This window comes from Microplitis demolitor, chromosome 6, assembly GCF_026212275.2.
Source record: "Microplitis demolitor isolate Queensland-Clemson2020A chromosome 6, iyMicDemo2.1a, whole genome shotgun sequence".
Taxonomy (NCBI): domain Eukaryota; kingdom Metazoa; phylum Arthropoda; class Insecta; order Hymenoptera; family Braconidae; genus Microplitis; species Microplitis demolitor.
In genome coordinates this window covers 6,991,216-7,005,071 of record NC_068550.1, presented here as the reverse complement: position 1 = coordinate 7,005,071, position 13,856 = coordinate 6,991,216, and the positions used below count along the sequence as shown (strand labels likewise).

At 28.7% G+C, this 13,856-nt stretch overlaps 2 protein-coding genes across 2 annotated transcripts; both read right to left on the bottom strand.

Annotated features, from left to right (window-relative positions):
• Positions 1 to 5,929: 5,929 nt before the first annotated feature.
• LOC103568779 (uncharacterized) lies at positions 5,930 to 7,505 on the bottom strand. Its single transcript, XM_008545745.3, has 2 exons — positions 7,398 to 7,505; positions 5,930 to 6,560 (listed from the first exon to the last, which is right to left on the bottom strand). The coding sequence occupies exons 1-2, from the start codon at positions 7,449 to 7,451 to the stop codon at positions 6,105 to 6,107; spliced, it is 510 nt and encodes a 169-aa protein (XP_008543967.1). The 5' UTR covers positions 7,452 to 7,505; the 3' UTR covers positions 5,930 to 6,104.
• A 3,512-nt stretch (positions 7,506 to 11,017) lies between these two features.
• LOC103568778 (uncharacterized) lies at positions 11,018 to 12,163 on the bottom strand. The gene is made up of 2 exons (XM_008545744.2): positions 12,072 to 12,163; positions 11,018 to 11,624 (listed from the first exon to the last, which is right to left on the bottom strand). The coding sequence occupies exons 1-2, from the start codon at positions 12,117 to 12,119 to the stop codon at positions 11,154 to 11,156; spliced, it is 519 nt and encodes a 172-aa protein (XP_008543966.1). The 5' UTR covers positions 12,120 to 12,163; the 3' UTR covers positions 11,018 to 11,153.
• Positions 12,164 to 13,856: the final 1,693 nt, after the last annotated feature.

Sequence of the window (13,856 nt, the reverse complement as noted above, 5' to 3'; positions counted from 1 at the left end):
AAATGAAACCCAATTTTTTGAAAGTCAAAACTCGGATTTATTAATTATTTTCATTAATGTATTGGATAATATTAATTACGCGGAACAATTGACACCCGTCTCATTAGCCAGTGGAATTACAGTTTTTGTTATTATTGAAAATAATAATATATTTTATGGAAGTATAAAAAATATTTTTAGTTTTTTTTGGAAAACCAGCGAAACTTCAAAAGTTTTCGTATGTTTCCAATCCAAAAATCAGGATAACGTTCTCGAATTATTTACATATAATCCATACCATGATTACGCACCTTCACTGTACTGGTCTAAGTATAATGATTACAATAGTACATGGGCAATTTATAATGGACGATATTCGAAAAAATTTGGAAAAAATTTCGGTAAGTGCAAGTTGACAATTAAACTGAGTATAAAAGTTTTCAAGTTACTTTTGTTAGGGTTTGTAAACGTTCCGGATTTTAAATCACTCTTTTCAAAGAGAAAAAAATAATTTGGCGCTCAAAGCGAATATTGATACATGGGCGTCTTTTATTAAATCACTCGTAATTTCTCAAGTTTTAAGATTACACGTAAAAGTTGTAAACAACTTTTATAGGAAATTTAATGGGATACAAAAAAGGTATTATCAAATAAATCGATAAAATCAATAATTACAAAGTTATCGGCCGGTAAAATCTCTAATTTCAAAAACCGAAAAATTATTACTGAAAATTATCAAACGGTTATAACTTTTGAAATTTCAATTTTATCAACTTTTACTATCAGGCCTTTTTTGTAGCCCTTCAAATTTTCTTGAAAATTTTCTTTAACCTTTTCAACATACCGTGGAAACTGTAGCTTGGACAATGAATTTATTGCAAACCGTATTGGGCGCCAGATCAAATTGAACTAAAAGCTGACAATTATTCTAATGTAGGTTTATGTTCAAATTTACTCTTCGACCGCACAAAGAACTTGGAAAGTTACGAGATAAAAGCATTACAAGTAGTTCCCACAGTGTTTTTGTCGTTTTACTCAACACACAGTATAGTAACTCAAACAACTAAGAATCTAAGAGCAAAAGTTATGCAAAATTTTCATTTTTTGGTTCAATCGATAGTCAAGTCACTCAAAGTATCAGTTTACATAACGACCATTCCAAATACCAATGTAAAAATGAGTTCAGCTCGACACCCAATCAGTCATTTTGTTGACAAGTCGATGGATCTAAATTTACAGCCTATACGGTTACTAAATAACAATTTATTAAATACGGTTGAGCTATCCTACCCCCTTGAGTTCGTAAATGACGTAATAGTCACCCACAGTCGAGGATTTTCATCGCCACTAGAAAAAATGTTCAATTTTTACGGTTGGTTGATTATTATTGCGACAACAATAATTATATTAATGACATTTGTGGTTATATATTTATCAAACAGTAAAAAAAAATCAAAATTGTCATTTACGACATTCGAATGCTTAAGACTGCTGATAAATAATTCGATTAACACGCGCATGGAGACATTTAAAATGAGAATATTTTTTTCTGTTATATTTTTCTATTTTTTGGTAATACAAGCGACATTTTCTGGGCATCTCGCGGCTTTCTTAACCAAGCCTGAGTACAGAAAAAATGTTGAGACTCTTGAAGATCTTAGAGACCCGCGATATACTAAAATTTATGCAGATATTGGAACGAAGTACTATATTACTGATGAATTATTGCTAAAAAAAACTATATTTGGAACATTTGATTGTGACGTTAATATCATGAATGACACATCTGTTGCCTGCGTTGACACATTTGTGGCATTGAAACATTTGATTATTCAGTATAATCTTCATCATACGAATAAAAAAGTCCTAAGTGGATTCTATGCTCTGATAATGAGAAAAAATTGGCCACTTGGACCTCGAATTAACGCTATTATTATGAGACTTGCGCACTCTGGTGTTCTTGATAGGCAACTAAAAAGAAGATCTAAAATCTTGGACAAAGTACTTCGAGATAAGCAAGAAAAATTTATACAAAATAATTACTATAGGCCAGTTAATTTTGATGATGTTACATTTTCATTTGTTTTACTGGCTGTCGGATTGGTCCACTCATTCAGTAGCTTTATTGTCGAAATGGCTATTAAAGTATATAAAGATCATAAAAAAGATATTCGAATGTGCCTCTGCGTGACTAAAAGATCTGTCAGACTTGTTATGAATTTCATTTTTTACAAAGTAACAAAATTTTACCGGTGTGCGGTTTCGAAAGTAAAACGTTAGTATAATTTTAATTTATTATAAGTTTTTGTTAAGGGGGAGAGATAAAGGCAAAAAATCAGATTTTTTTTTGCTTTCTTATAGCTACACATTTTAAGAATATAGTCTTCAAATCTGAAGTCAATCAGAGCAAAACTCTCGAAGTTATTAACTAGTTGGTCTTCTCTAAAACTGAAGCTTCGATAGCTGCGGATCAATCCATACGCCTAAAAAAAATTCGTAAAAAAACGTTTTATTCACGATTTAGCCTTTACCACTTCCCCCTTAAAAAATTGTGTCTTTTTTTACCCCACTCTCCCTTGTATGAAATAAAATAAAAACTTTGTCATCAATGTCATCCTATATTATTTATAAACAAATTATCCGATAAAATATCAATGCAGTATATGATAGTGTAGACACTTGTATACAGCAACTTGCTATCTAAGAATAAATGAACAGCGTTCATGTGAAGTCTGATACAATCCGTAAGGTATGAAGGCATGCTAAGATATATATATATATATATATATATATTTTAAACATTATATACATAGAGAGTATCTATAAACAAGTAAAGAAAGAACGGAGAGCCAGGGCCGGCAGGTGTTGGTATGCGAAATTATCACGTTAAGTCTTGAACACTACACTAGCATTTTTCATCGTTGACCTCATACCACCAAGAACACACCGCCGCAGTATAAAACGATCCAAGAGAATTTAAATTGACTCAACTATACGTCTCTTCTACGTCGTAGTTGACGATGTTTTGTTGCCGCAAAAACTTTTTAAAACATAAAGCCCTCTATCACTCTCTTTAACTTATTTCACTATAATTCCAGAACTCCATAGTGGTACGTGTTATGTCTAGAACACGAGACACAAGATCCAAGTAAACGGGGAATTGATAAATCTCGCGTCACTTCATTTTTCATCAGATTGAACGAGAATTTAATATTTTTTATTTATTTATCGATTAACCATGATTCTCAGGTGCTTTATAATGTCAAGTGTATCCATGTGGTAAATAATAATTTTTTTTTTTATTACTATACCGTTAGGATAGATACTTTTATCTACGTTTTAACATTCACATGATGTTTAGTTGTAATATATTAGTTGGTTAAATAAATTATTAATAAGATAATTCGTTTTTTTTTTTAAATAGATAACTTTTTTGCTATTTCCTTATTATTTATTCATATCTAAAAATTTTCTTAATATTAGATGAATAAAAGGTCATTAAGGCAGTATTTGATATGAAGAAATCATTAAATGCTGGTATTTATTAAACTAGACTAGTTATCCTATAAAATGCTACGTTGGTACGAAAGTGGCCGCCAGGTGGCAAAACTATCTCGCTTATGGACCGGATGCGTGAACAATTTAAGTGCTGGTATAATACAATTCTGAAGTTCTAATTAAGATTTGACGTAAGTTTTTCTTACAAATTATTGTAACTCAAATCACGCTTATGATAAATTAAATATTTTGGCTCGAAAGTCTGGTCAAAAATAAAAGATGACAAAAAAAGTTCTTATAACGCAATGCATTTAAAAATGAAATAAAAAGACTTACTGCTCAAAAGTAATAAGTGAAGGTTACACATAAATATAATACTCTATTGTATATGAGGTAAGTGAAGTCAGCCAATAATAATTCCAAAAGAAAGTGCGCAGCATGCCGTAAAAATTCTTACGAGTGATAAAAAAAGACAATAATATCGAACGGAGGGTATTGTGAAAATTAAAAGTTAAAAAAAAATTATTTTAACGTCCGTTTTAATGAGAACTAAAAGACACTTGTTGAGATAGCCTGCAATAAATTTAACCACAAACTTAAGAAGTTTTTTGTTTTATTTCTTCGCTCGCCCTTTAATGATAATTTTTTAATGCTAAAATACAAATGACCTCAATAATGGTTGAAAAAATATTTTACCAAGATATATGTCATATATTTTTTACACAATGTAGTTTTTATTCTTTATTATTAATAGTCATTTTTAAATGTAATTTCAAATTTATAAAAATAATCAAGAAAAATAAATCGGATATAACAAATTAAAAGTGAACAAGAACGACAGATTATTTTAGTATCTTGAGCATATATATTCAATAATATGTATATAAATATAAATGTATATGATTATATACAGTTCGTAAACTTTTGTATAAAACTTGTCAACTTGTATATAGTAAGCTCGTGCGCACAAAGTGAGAAAATACGAATATATATATATATATATATATATATATATATATATATATATATATATAGATGTATATAACCAAGCATTTAAATAACGCGCTATTGCGCGCGCGAAGCGCCAACTCCTCTCCAGGTTGGGTGCCGGGCTCGCGCGAGATAAAAATCTAACGCTACTTTATGAGCTGCGGGCCATTCTTTATGACCGCCTGGATATTCACTACAAACGAAACATTTATCCGTATTTTTTTATTTTATTTACATTATTTTTTTATTTATTCATTTTATGTCACTTGTATTTTTCTTTTTTTTTTTTTTTTGCCTTTTCTCTTATTGCATTTCTGTTATGCCATGTTAAATTTTTTATTCTTTTATTGGCGTATCGTGAAGGCGTTGACAGTATCTACGGGCTCTTGACATGACTCTTTTGGTTTAGTAACTAAAGTTGGAGAAATCGATACTTAACTATACATATAGGTACACGTATACATATGGATGTATAAAAAGATATAAAAATAGGCACCCATCTAACCTTAAGTCTACAAAGTACTCAAAAAAAAAAAACCAAACAAACAAGCATCTATGAGATGCTTCTCTGCGCATGCGTGTGGGATGACCAGTAACGTAGGTGGCGGCTATTTTTAAAATTATCTTACGCGCTGTCGATTGTTATCTGGAATTTATCTATCAATAATATTCATATATTCATATTGCATTTGAATGCTAATTGATGAAAGTAAAAAAAAAAGACTAATTTTTTGATAAACAACTGAACCAATTCTATAGAACTACTGCACACCTCAAGCGCGAAGCGCTGACGCTGCTTTATGAACGGTTTTGTTCCAACTATTTTACCCGCACAAAAATATTTATACACACTTTTAATAATACTAAAATAGGTCATTGTACACTAGCATATAGAAAATTTATTAAGAAATAATTTAAACCTAATGGTAAGTCGATTCGTTATTTTATTAGTTTAAAATATATTATTTTAACTCAAGAAACCAGCACTGTCTATTGTTACGTATGAAACTTCGCACACACGATAACTATCGATAGACACAATTAATCGGCCTAACTTTTTTTTATTATCTTTGTATTTTTTACCACTAGAGCCATTATGAAAAATCACTATCTAAATCCTTTTAGTTTAATTGTAATTAATTAAAAACGTAAAACTGATTATCCACGAAAAATTTAGCTGCCATTTTTATTTTTTCATTTTTTCTCTCCATCAACTACTGGCAGCAGCACTAGCGTAACAGTATAGGCTTGAAAAAAAAGAGCGAAATCTAAGACAAAAAGGCGGGATATTTAAAAAAAATGTTAATTAAAAAATATTAAACTGAAAATAATAAATAAAAAAATCAAATTGATAATTTATAACTTGAATAAAAATTCATAATAAAAAAAAATTAGTGTTATAAAATAAAAGTAATGATTAAAAATAAAATGAGCAATTGAGGTCTGCACTTTTAGATTTTCCAACATTAATTTTTTATTTCTTTTTCGAACAATAAAATATTACAATATTTCATATTATTATTTTCAATATATATTATAGTAAAATTGAGATTTAAATATTTGACATAAATCTATGATATGTTTCAATTCTGATACATGTTCCAAAATCATGATTATTCTTTTTTTTCAAGAATTAATTAATTTTGGAACCCTGTATGGTAGGCATGCTTTGATGTTGCGTAATTAAATGGATAATTGTCAGGTAACTGTTTTACTGCGTCTTGAAGTGTCAAATTGTATATGAATGACTTCAACGTACCATCTTTTTGGAGAATAACGAATAAATGACCAAAACCAGGGCGTTTTAATATCGTGGAATCATCACCTGATATTATTGCGATCACATCGAAATTGAGTAAGCGTTCGATTTGATGGTCAGACAATAAGTAAGAGTTTCCACTTTTATCAATTAATTTGTATAGAATTACTTTTTTGGCATTTGATGGTAGTTGAGGTGAGAGAGAAAGTATTTCGGAGGGTGTCAATATTTTTTCTGATCCATCGGGTGAAATCATTTCCATTTCAAGTGGCCCTTTTTCTTGATACGATGGAGGTTTGCTATAACCGTCGTCTTGTATTGGCAAAGAATTTATCTGTGCAAAAAAAAAAAAATTAACAATTGAGGTAAAAAATTCATTATCCGCTCACTCTTCATTGGAGTGAAATTAAACTACTCAATATACCGATAAATGAAATGAAAAATCATTTTTTTTTTCATAGGTATGTTTTGTAGTTTTAAATATTTGAATAAAATTTTAATTTGATAATTTTGACAATTAACTATTATTAATTTTTTAAATAAGGTCTTTTAGTGTACCCATAGTCACTCATTAAAAAGTGTGATGTGCCATAACTCGATCAATACATGACTCTATACTCGCACAAACAAAATATCAATTGAGCTATGATAATGAGTTTATTGTTATAAAATATAATACTTTATTTAATTTTCAAAAATTTAAAATTCATGGAAAAAAAAAAAAAAGATTTAGACCAAAAAATTTTTACTCGCCTCAAGATAATTTTTTTTTTGCCCAATAAATTTTCTGCATTATAAATTGAAAACAAATATTTCTGGGAATAAGAAAAAATTTTTTTAATCAAGAAAAAAATTCTTGCACCAAGAAATTTTTTTTGAGACCTGAGAAAATTTTTGTCTTCTATTAATAATGCAAAATAGTTTTTACTTGAAATTTTTTATGAAAATTCTAAAAACGCATTAATTAGTTGAAGAGAGAAAGACTAATGGCACTGGCCCGGTTTAGGGTCTTTTTATAGCTTACTTGGAAAGGTAAAAGAATTTTCGAGTATTGGTAATTAAATGAACGTTATTTTGTAATTTGATGCTCATAATTATTTTCTTACATTTTATAAAAAATTATAAACAATTAATTTTAATAAAAGTTATATTAGCAATAAGTTTTTTTTACCTGACTAATTATACAGCAAATAAGAGCAGCAGCGACGAATACTTTGGTGAACATGATGAGTCGTTGAGTTGATTTCTTCGTAGAAGATACTTGGCAATTGTTGAACTGATGCTGATTGAAAAATTCGTTGACTATTTATACAAAAACTAATTGCACTTTAAACCCCACTATAATTCAAAATTTCAGTACACGCTTGTTTTTAGAAGGGGTATTGTGCCCCTTCTAAAAATTATGGCTCCGCCTACTTTACGTATTTCCAAAAAATTTATAAAATAATACTTTAACGCAAGTATAAGTGCGTATATCGTTGACGATTATTTAATTGACCAATGTCTTTATTCAATTTATCAGTAAAGGATGTAATTATTTTTATAACTGAACAATTAACCGGTTCGTTAACTTTATGACAAAAAAATATTTTTTACTAGAAATGATCCTAGCTATTTTTAAAATAAAATCCAGTTTTGGGAAAACACAAAACTCGAGTTCAAATTAAGGTCAAGTATTGGTTAAGGTTGAGGAGTCCCATTTTACCCCAGATTTTTTTTCCTCTTAAATTCCTAATGAGCTCAAAATTACAGGAAAAATATTTCGAAAAAAATTTTTTTTCAGTTCTCTTAAATTTTTAGGGTTAAACCATTTTGCCTCGGCTACATATGCATAATAACTTAATCAATTCGATACTTAAATTATTATTGTGGTGGTGAGATGATTAAAAAATAATCAATATGTTAAGAAAAAAAAATATTACGTTTGAAGTTCAATATCGAGGTACGTAATTTCATATTATCATTATTATAAAAATTATATAATGCTATTCCCAATATATAAAAGCCAATAAAACTAACATTAAAAATTAATTATCAAGACGTTGTCTCAATTCCGAATCTGGTAAAGGAAATTAAAAAATTATTAGCTCGTCACTTTATTGCGACTTAATTATACTCATTTATCTATGCCTATTTCGTATCATATTGATTACTATTGAGTATTAAGCAATAGTTTTTTTTTTTTTTTTTTTTTTTTTATTATGATAAATAAATGACATTTTAAAAATTATATATGCGTAATAGAATATCCAGCTTATAAGTTAATGTAAATGTAAATAATATGATATGTGGGAAATATGAAACTCTAATTATTAAAATTTATTTTAAGAGGAAAGATGGGCCAAAATGAGAGTTGAATTTTTCACGAAAAAAAATTTTTTTTGTAAACTGTATATATTCTTTAAAAAAAAATGCGGTAAGTTGGGCCATTTTGAAATTTTTGTGAAAAAGATTACTTCAAGCTTATGGTTGAATTTATTTTATCACAAATCGGCCAAATGGACGGGTATAAAATGAGATTTGAAAAAATTGTTTTTTTTTTTTTTTTTATTTAATTGGTAAATTTTTTAAATGCATTGAAAAAAAACACACTACTAATATTGTTTTTTTAAACTTCCCGCCAAGAAAATTGAAACTTTTAAGAATTCGAGAAGTTATTGGTTTCGGTTCGATTTTCAAAAATCGAATTGCTAACAGATTTTAACGTTTTAAGGTTCTAGGAAGCTACTCTGACTAATTTCAAGATGGTGTCCGAGTGTATGTATGTGTGTATATATGTACGTACGCATGTAAATATCTGTAACTTTTGAAAAGATGAACCGATTTTGATCGCCAAGGTGGCATTTGACGAGACTTGTCAATATTTAGAAGCCGTTACAGAATTGAACTTGATCAATAAGGCTCGTTCAGCGATATTCCAAAAATAAAATTTTTTCAAAAATGTTTTTTTTGGATAACGCAACGTGCTCGATGGATTGATTCTAAAATCAACTGGGCTCTGAAGCTTCATAAGCCGCGTCGAATGCCACCTAAATTATTAAAATCGGTTCATTCGTTCAAGAGAAACCGTTGTCTAAAGAATTAAAAACGATTTTTTTTTTAATATTTTCAAAATTTCTCAAAAACGACTAAATAAATCAATTTTAAAATGTGATCAGCTTTAGAACTTAATAAAACGCGTCGATTGCGACTTCAACCGTCTTAATCGAATAACTCGTTCGAGAGATATCATTGGCGAAAATGGTAAAACCGTTTTTGTTCGAAAACAAGGACATACAAAAGTATTTTCGAGCTCAGAAAGCTCAAAAATGTATTCACAACAATTTTTCCGAGCTCAAAAACGAGGATTTTACTGGAATACTATTTTTAATTTTAGTATACATGGATTCTTATTCTTTTTAGTAAAGATTCTGAAATGCTCGCCTTACTCAAGATGACCAACTTACCCCACACTTTTTGTAAAGATATATATTAACATTTACAAAAAAAAATTTATTTTTAAAAATGGTGTCTCATTTTGCCCCATTCTTCTACATACATACATATATATATATATATATATATATATATATATATATATATATATATATGAGTTTCGCATCTCAAAGGTTAAAGTTCGTTGCAAACCAACACATATTTTTTAATTGAGTTGTTGACCTGATAAAATTTATCAAAGCTTTAAAATTGACAAAAAAAAATAACTAAAAAATGTGTGTGAAAAATTACATCATATCCCTGAGGACATGATTTAATTAGTCTTAAGTTAAAAAAACCCATTATCGAAAAAAAAAAAAATTTTTTAACAGTCGCAGGGTAATAACACCATTTGCTCTGTTATTCAATTGTCGATAAATAAAAAAAATATAATAATTATCTTCTACTTAACGACAAGTTAAAAAAAGGATTCATTGAACTTGAATCGACGAATTTCGTAACGGTTCAATTAAAGTTTATTGCTTTGTTGACTAATAAGGTTATTGTCTTAAAATAAATTAATTGCGCACTAGCTGAAACTTCAAGAAGCTATCCAGAATGTTCGACATAGAAACTATTTCCATCGGTTTTTGTGAGATCCTATGATTTATTCAGCCGGTTCCATAGATTTCAAAAATCCCATGGATTTCCATCGGAATTCTTGTTTAAAATTTTTTCCATAAAATTTTTAAAAAAGCCTATGTCATTCACCGCAAATTTAAAAAAACAATTTTAGGAATTTTCCTCATCGATTTTTACATGAAAAATATTCTCATGGATAATATCAATGTATATAAATTTTTTCACGATCGCAGTTATATATTTATGATAATTTTTTTTTAATTTTGTCGAAAAAAAAAAACATTGTTCAACTATAATAATCGAGTAAGTAAAATAGTCACAAAGTAAAATATTTTCAACACCGAAAAATATTTTAACACAGGGAAATTGTTTTAACACCGAAAATTTTAACACCTTCACCGTTTGGACTTACTCCGGTTATTTTTTACAGTGCATATATCGAAGTTCCTACGTGAGAATCCTGATACAAACCGATTCCTATATGGATTTTCTATATGGGGACCCATGCACTCCTATATTAATTCCTAAGGATTCTTACATAAATCCATACTTTCCTACATCAATTCCTATGGGTTCCCATGCATGCATCCCACATGGGTTTTTTCGATAGAAATTGCTTAATACCTGAAAAAATCTTAACACCGTTTTCGCGGTTAAATTTAACATCAGGATAGAGTAGACTTACATCGGTTTTTTTTTTTACAGCGAGATTAATTGAATAATTTGACTCAAATTAAATTAAAAAAATTTTTTATTTATTAGCATCATTTTATAACATCCAATAAATTAAATATTTTTTTCAATTATAAGATATTTTAAAAAGTGTTCAATTTAGCACTAGTTTATTGATTTGTAACGTTGTTAATTTATTTTAAATTGAAACAACGGTCGTATGGGCAGACGACGGTGGACCATGGTGATAAGAACTCTCGGATGATGAATGCGGATAGCCTCCATCTGCATCCACTTTTTCGAAGGCGTCACTCAGATTTATGTTGTAAATAAAAGTTTTCAACGTTCCCTCATTGTCAACCGTCACGAACAAATGTCCGAAGCCAGGTTGATTCATATTCTTCGTGTCTACAATAGCCATTACTTCACGATTTGCTAAGCGATCCAAATGATGGTCAGATAGAATACGAGAAAATCCATTAATGCCAATGATTTCATATGTTGTCGTAGATGGTGAGCCTTCGGATTGCAATCTTGTACTCAAATCAAGTAAATTTTGAGGTGTTAATATCGTTTTTGTACCGGCAGCGTCAGTCGCTTGGATGTAAGGTAAATATTGTCGTTGGAATGATCCATCAAACTCAGGTCCTACAGCAGGTGCTGAGTTAACCTAAAATTTTTTTCTTTTAATCAAATTTTTAGCAAAACTATTAATTTTAGAGAAAAATGTTTTAGACAAAAATTGTAGAAAATTGAATTTGCTATAAAAGAGCTAATTAGGTTTATAACCGTAGCTCTAATATTTCCAAAGTTATAGAGAAAATGAATACGAGATCAAGTCATCGAAATAATATTGAAATTTATTTTATTACTTCAAGTTGAAATTACGCTTAAATAATTAAAAATACGTAAAAATATCATGAGACATTTTTTGTAGAAAATTTAATCCGTTACAAAATTGTTCCTATAAATTTTTGTCGTATCTGCATTAATTACGCCAGAATTATTATTTTTTCACAATAACTTGAAATCGTAAATTTTTAAAAGTTAAAAAAAATATTTTGAATAAAAACAATAGGACATTAATCTCAAAAATTATAAAAAATATTTTGCTCACTTGATAAATAGCAAGTACACAGAAAAGAACCCTAATCTTTGCAATCATGATTATTATTAATTTTTGAAGAGTATAAATCTAAGATCACAAACTCGAAGAAAAATTAAATAAAACTAACATGATCACTGTTACTCGATGAGTATTTATATTTATTCAAAAATGATTGCGTCATCGAATAATCTGCAATGATTAACATCCGCAGTGAAAAAAAAGTTATTGCGGGAATCACCGCTATTTCTAAAAAATTATAACTTGTACAGAGGAAAGATTTATAAGGAAAATAATATTTACTTAGAAATGATATATCGTCTTTATATCATGTTATTTATTTATGATAAAATATACTATAAATATTTCTTACAAACATTTGATTTCTTTTAAAATCTAATTGTTTTTGTAACGCCTGCAACTAAAGTCCAATATTGAAAAAAAAAATCAAATAATTCAAAAAATGACTAAAAATTTTACACATCTTAAATTTTAAAATAATAATAGTCAACATGAATGATGATTTTAAATAGTTAAAAAAAAATTTCAAATTTTTTGTAGTAGATCACTTTCATGCCCCCCCCCCTCTCTTCCATGCACAGTAACTGAAAAAATATTTTTTTTTTAAATCTTGAATTTGGTGTCCCATCTTTCCCCCTATTTCTTATTAACATTGACTCCTTTAATTTTCAACTTTTTCAAATATTCATATATAGTAAAACCTCGCGAGATTACGCGGAATGATATGAAAAAAAAAAAAAAAAAAAAAAAAAAAAAAAAAATTTCTTAGGACTAAAAAAAAACTTTTTCTCGCCCTATGAAAATTTTTATTCTCAATTCATGATGCAAAATTTTTTTCGGTTAAGAAATCCTATTCTTCTGTGTAGTAAAACTTTGCTGTTATACAAGAAATCATTAAAAAATATAATATTCCATTTAATCTCTTTTCATATCCCAGCTCCCAGCATTGAACTTAATTTCAACCTAAATTCAGGCTACAAATTTTAAAACTTCATTTAAACCTCTATGCGCGCATGCGTGCTTATTTCCGTTTCTACACTAGAGGTTCAAACGAGGTTAGGAATTTCGATTATAGTATTAACGATTCTTTAAAAAGTTTTTTCAAAAACCGTATAGTGTATGGATAAAAACCAGGTCTTAACATTCTATTACCTTAGCTCTGTACACTGTACAGCATAGCAAGGACTATATACACAGCGCACATAAATGCGATTGAGAGGTTATCGGAATCACTTAACAACAGGCTCACGACTTTGGCGCCTCGCCTCTCACGATAATTGCCCGTTTCTGGATCGGACGGTTGGTTATATCTTAGCAAACCAATCGGTTTCGAGGGCGTCCTAACCTTATAACTAAAACTTGCACAAATATACTTTAGATCTTCAATCTTATTATTATATATATCTAAATATATATATGTAGAACTTGTCACGAGGTGTGTATCATGTAGCGGTATTCAATCCTAGAGGCTATTAAAAAAATGTACTAAAAAAAAAAATTTATTACAGCAATTGTTTTATATCGTTAAGTAACGATCTATTGGATTTTTTATTTTATCATTAGAAGTAAACTTTAGTTATAACGTGTTACTTGTTACGTTTAAAGTTTATTTATTGCTAACTACTGTTATTTGTTTTACACCGCGTTTACGTTCATTTTATTTTATTGTTTTATTTCAATTGATTTTTTTTTATCTTCAAGTTTTCTAGAACTCGACATTTAAATTATAATTTTTTCAATGAAGCGGGTGAATTTTTTTTTTTTTTTTTATAGAAA

Coding starts and splice junctions, on each gene's coding strand:
- LOC103568779 (XM_008545745.3), bottom strand. CDS start 7,451: ATGTTCACCAAAGTATTCGTCGCTGCTGCTCTTATTTGCTGTATAATT. Junction 6,561..7,397: donor TTTGCTGTATAATTAGTCAG/GTAAAAAAAACT, acceptor TTTTTTGCACAG/ATAAATTCTTTGCCAATACA.
- LOC103568778 (XM_008545744.2), bottom strand. CDS start 12,119: ATGATTGCAAAGATTAGGGTTCTTTTCTGTGTACTTGCTATTTATCAA. Junction 11,625..12,071: donor GTGTACTTGCTATTTATCAA/GTGAGCAAAATA, acceptor AAAAAATTTTAG/GTTAACTCAGCACCTGCTGT.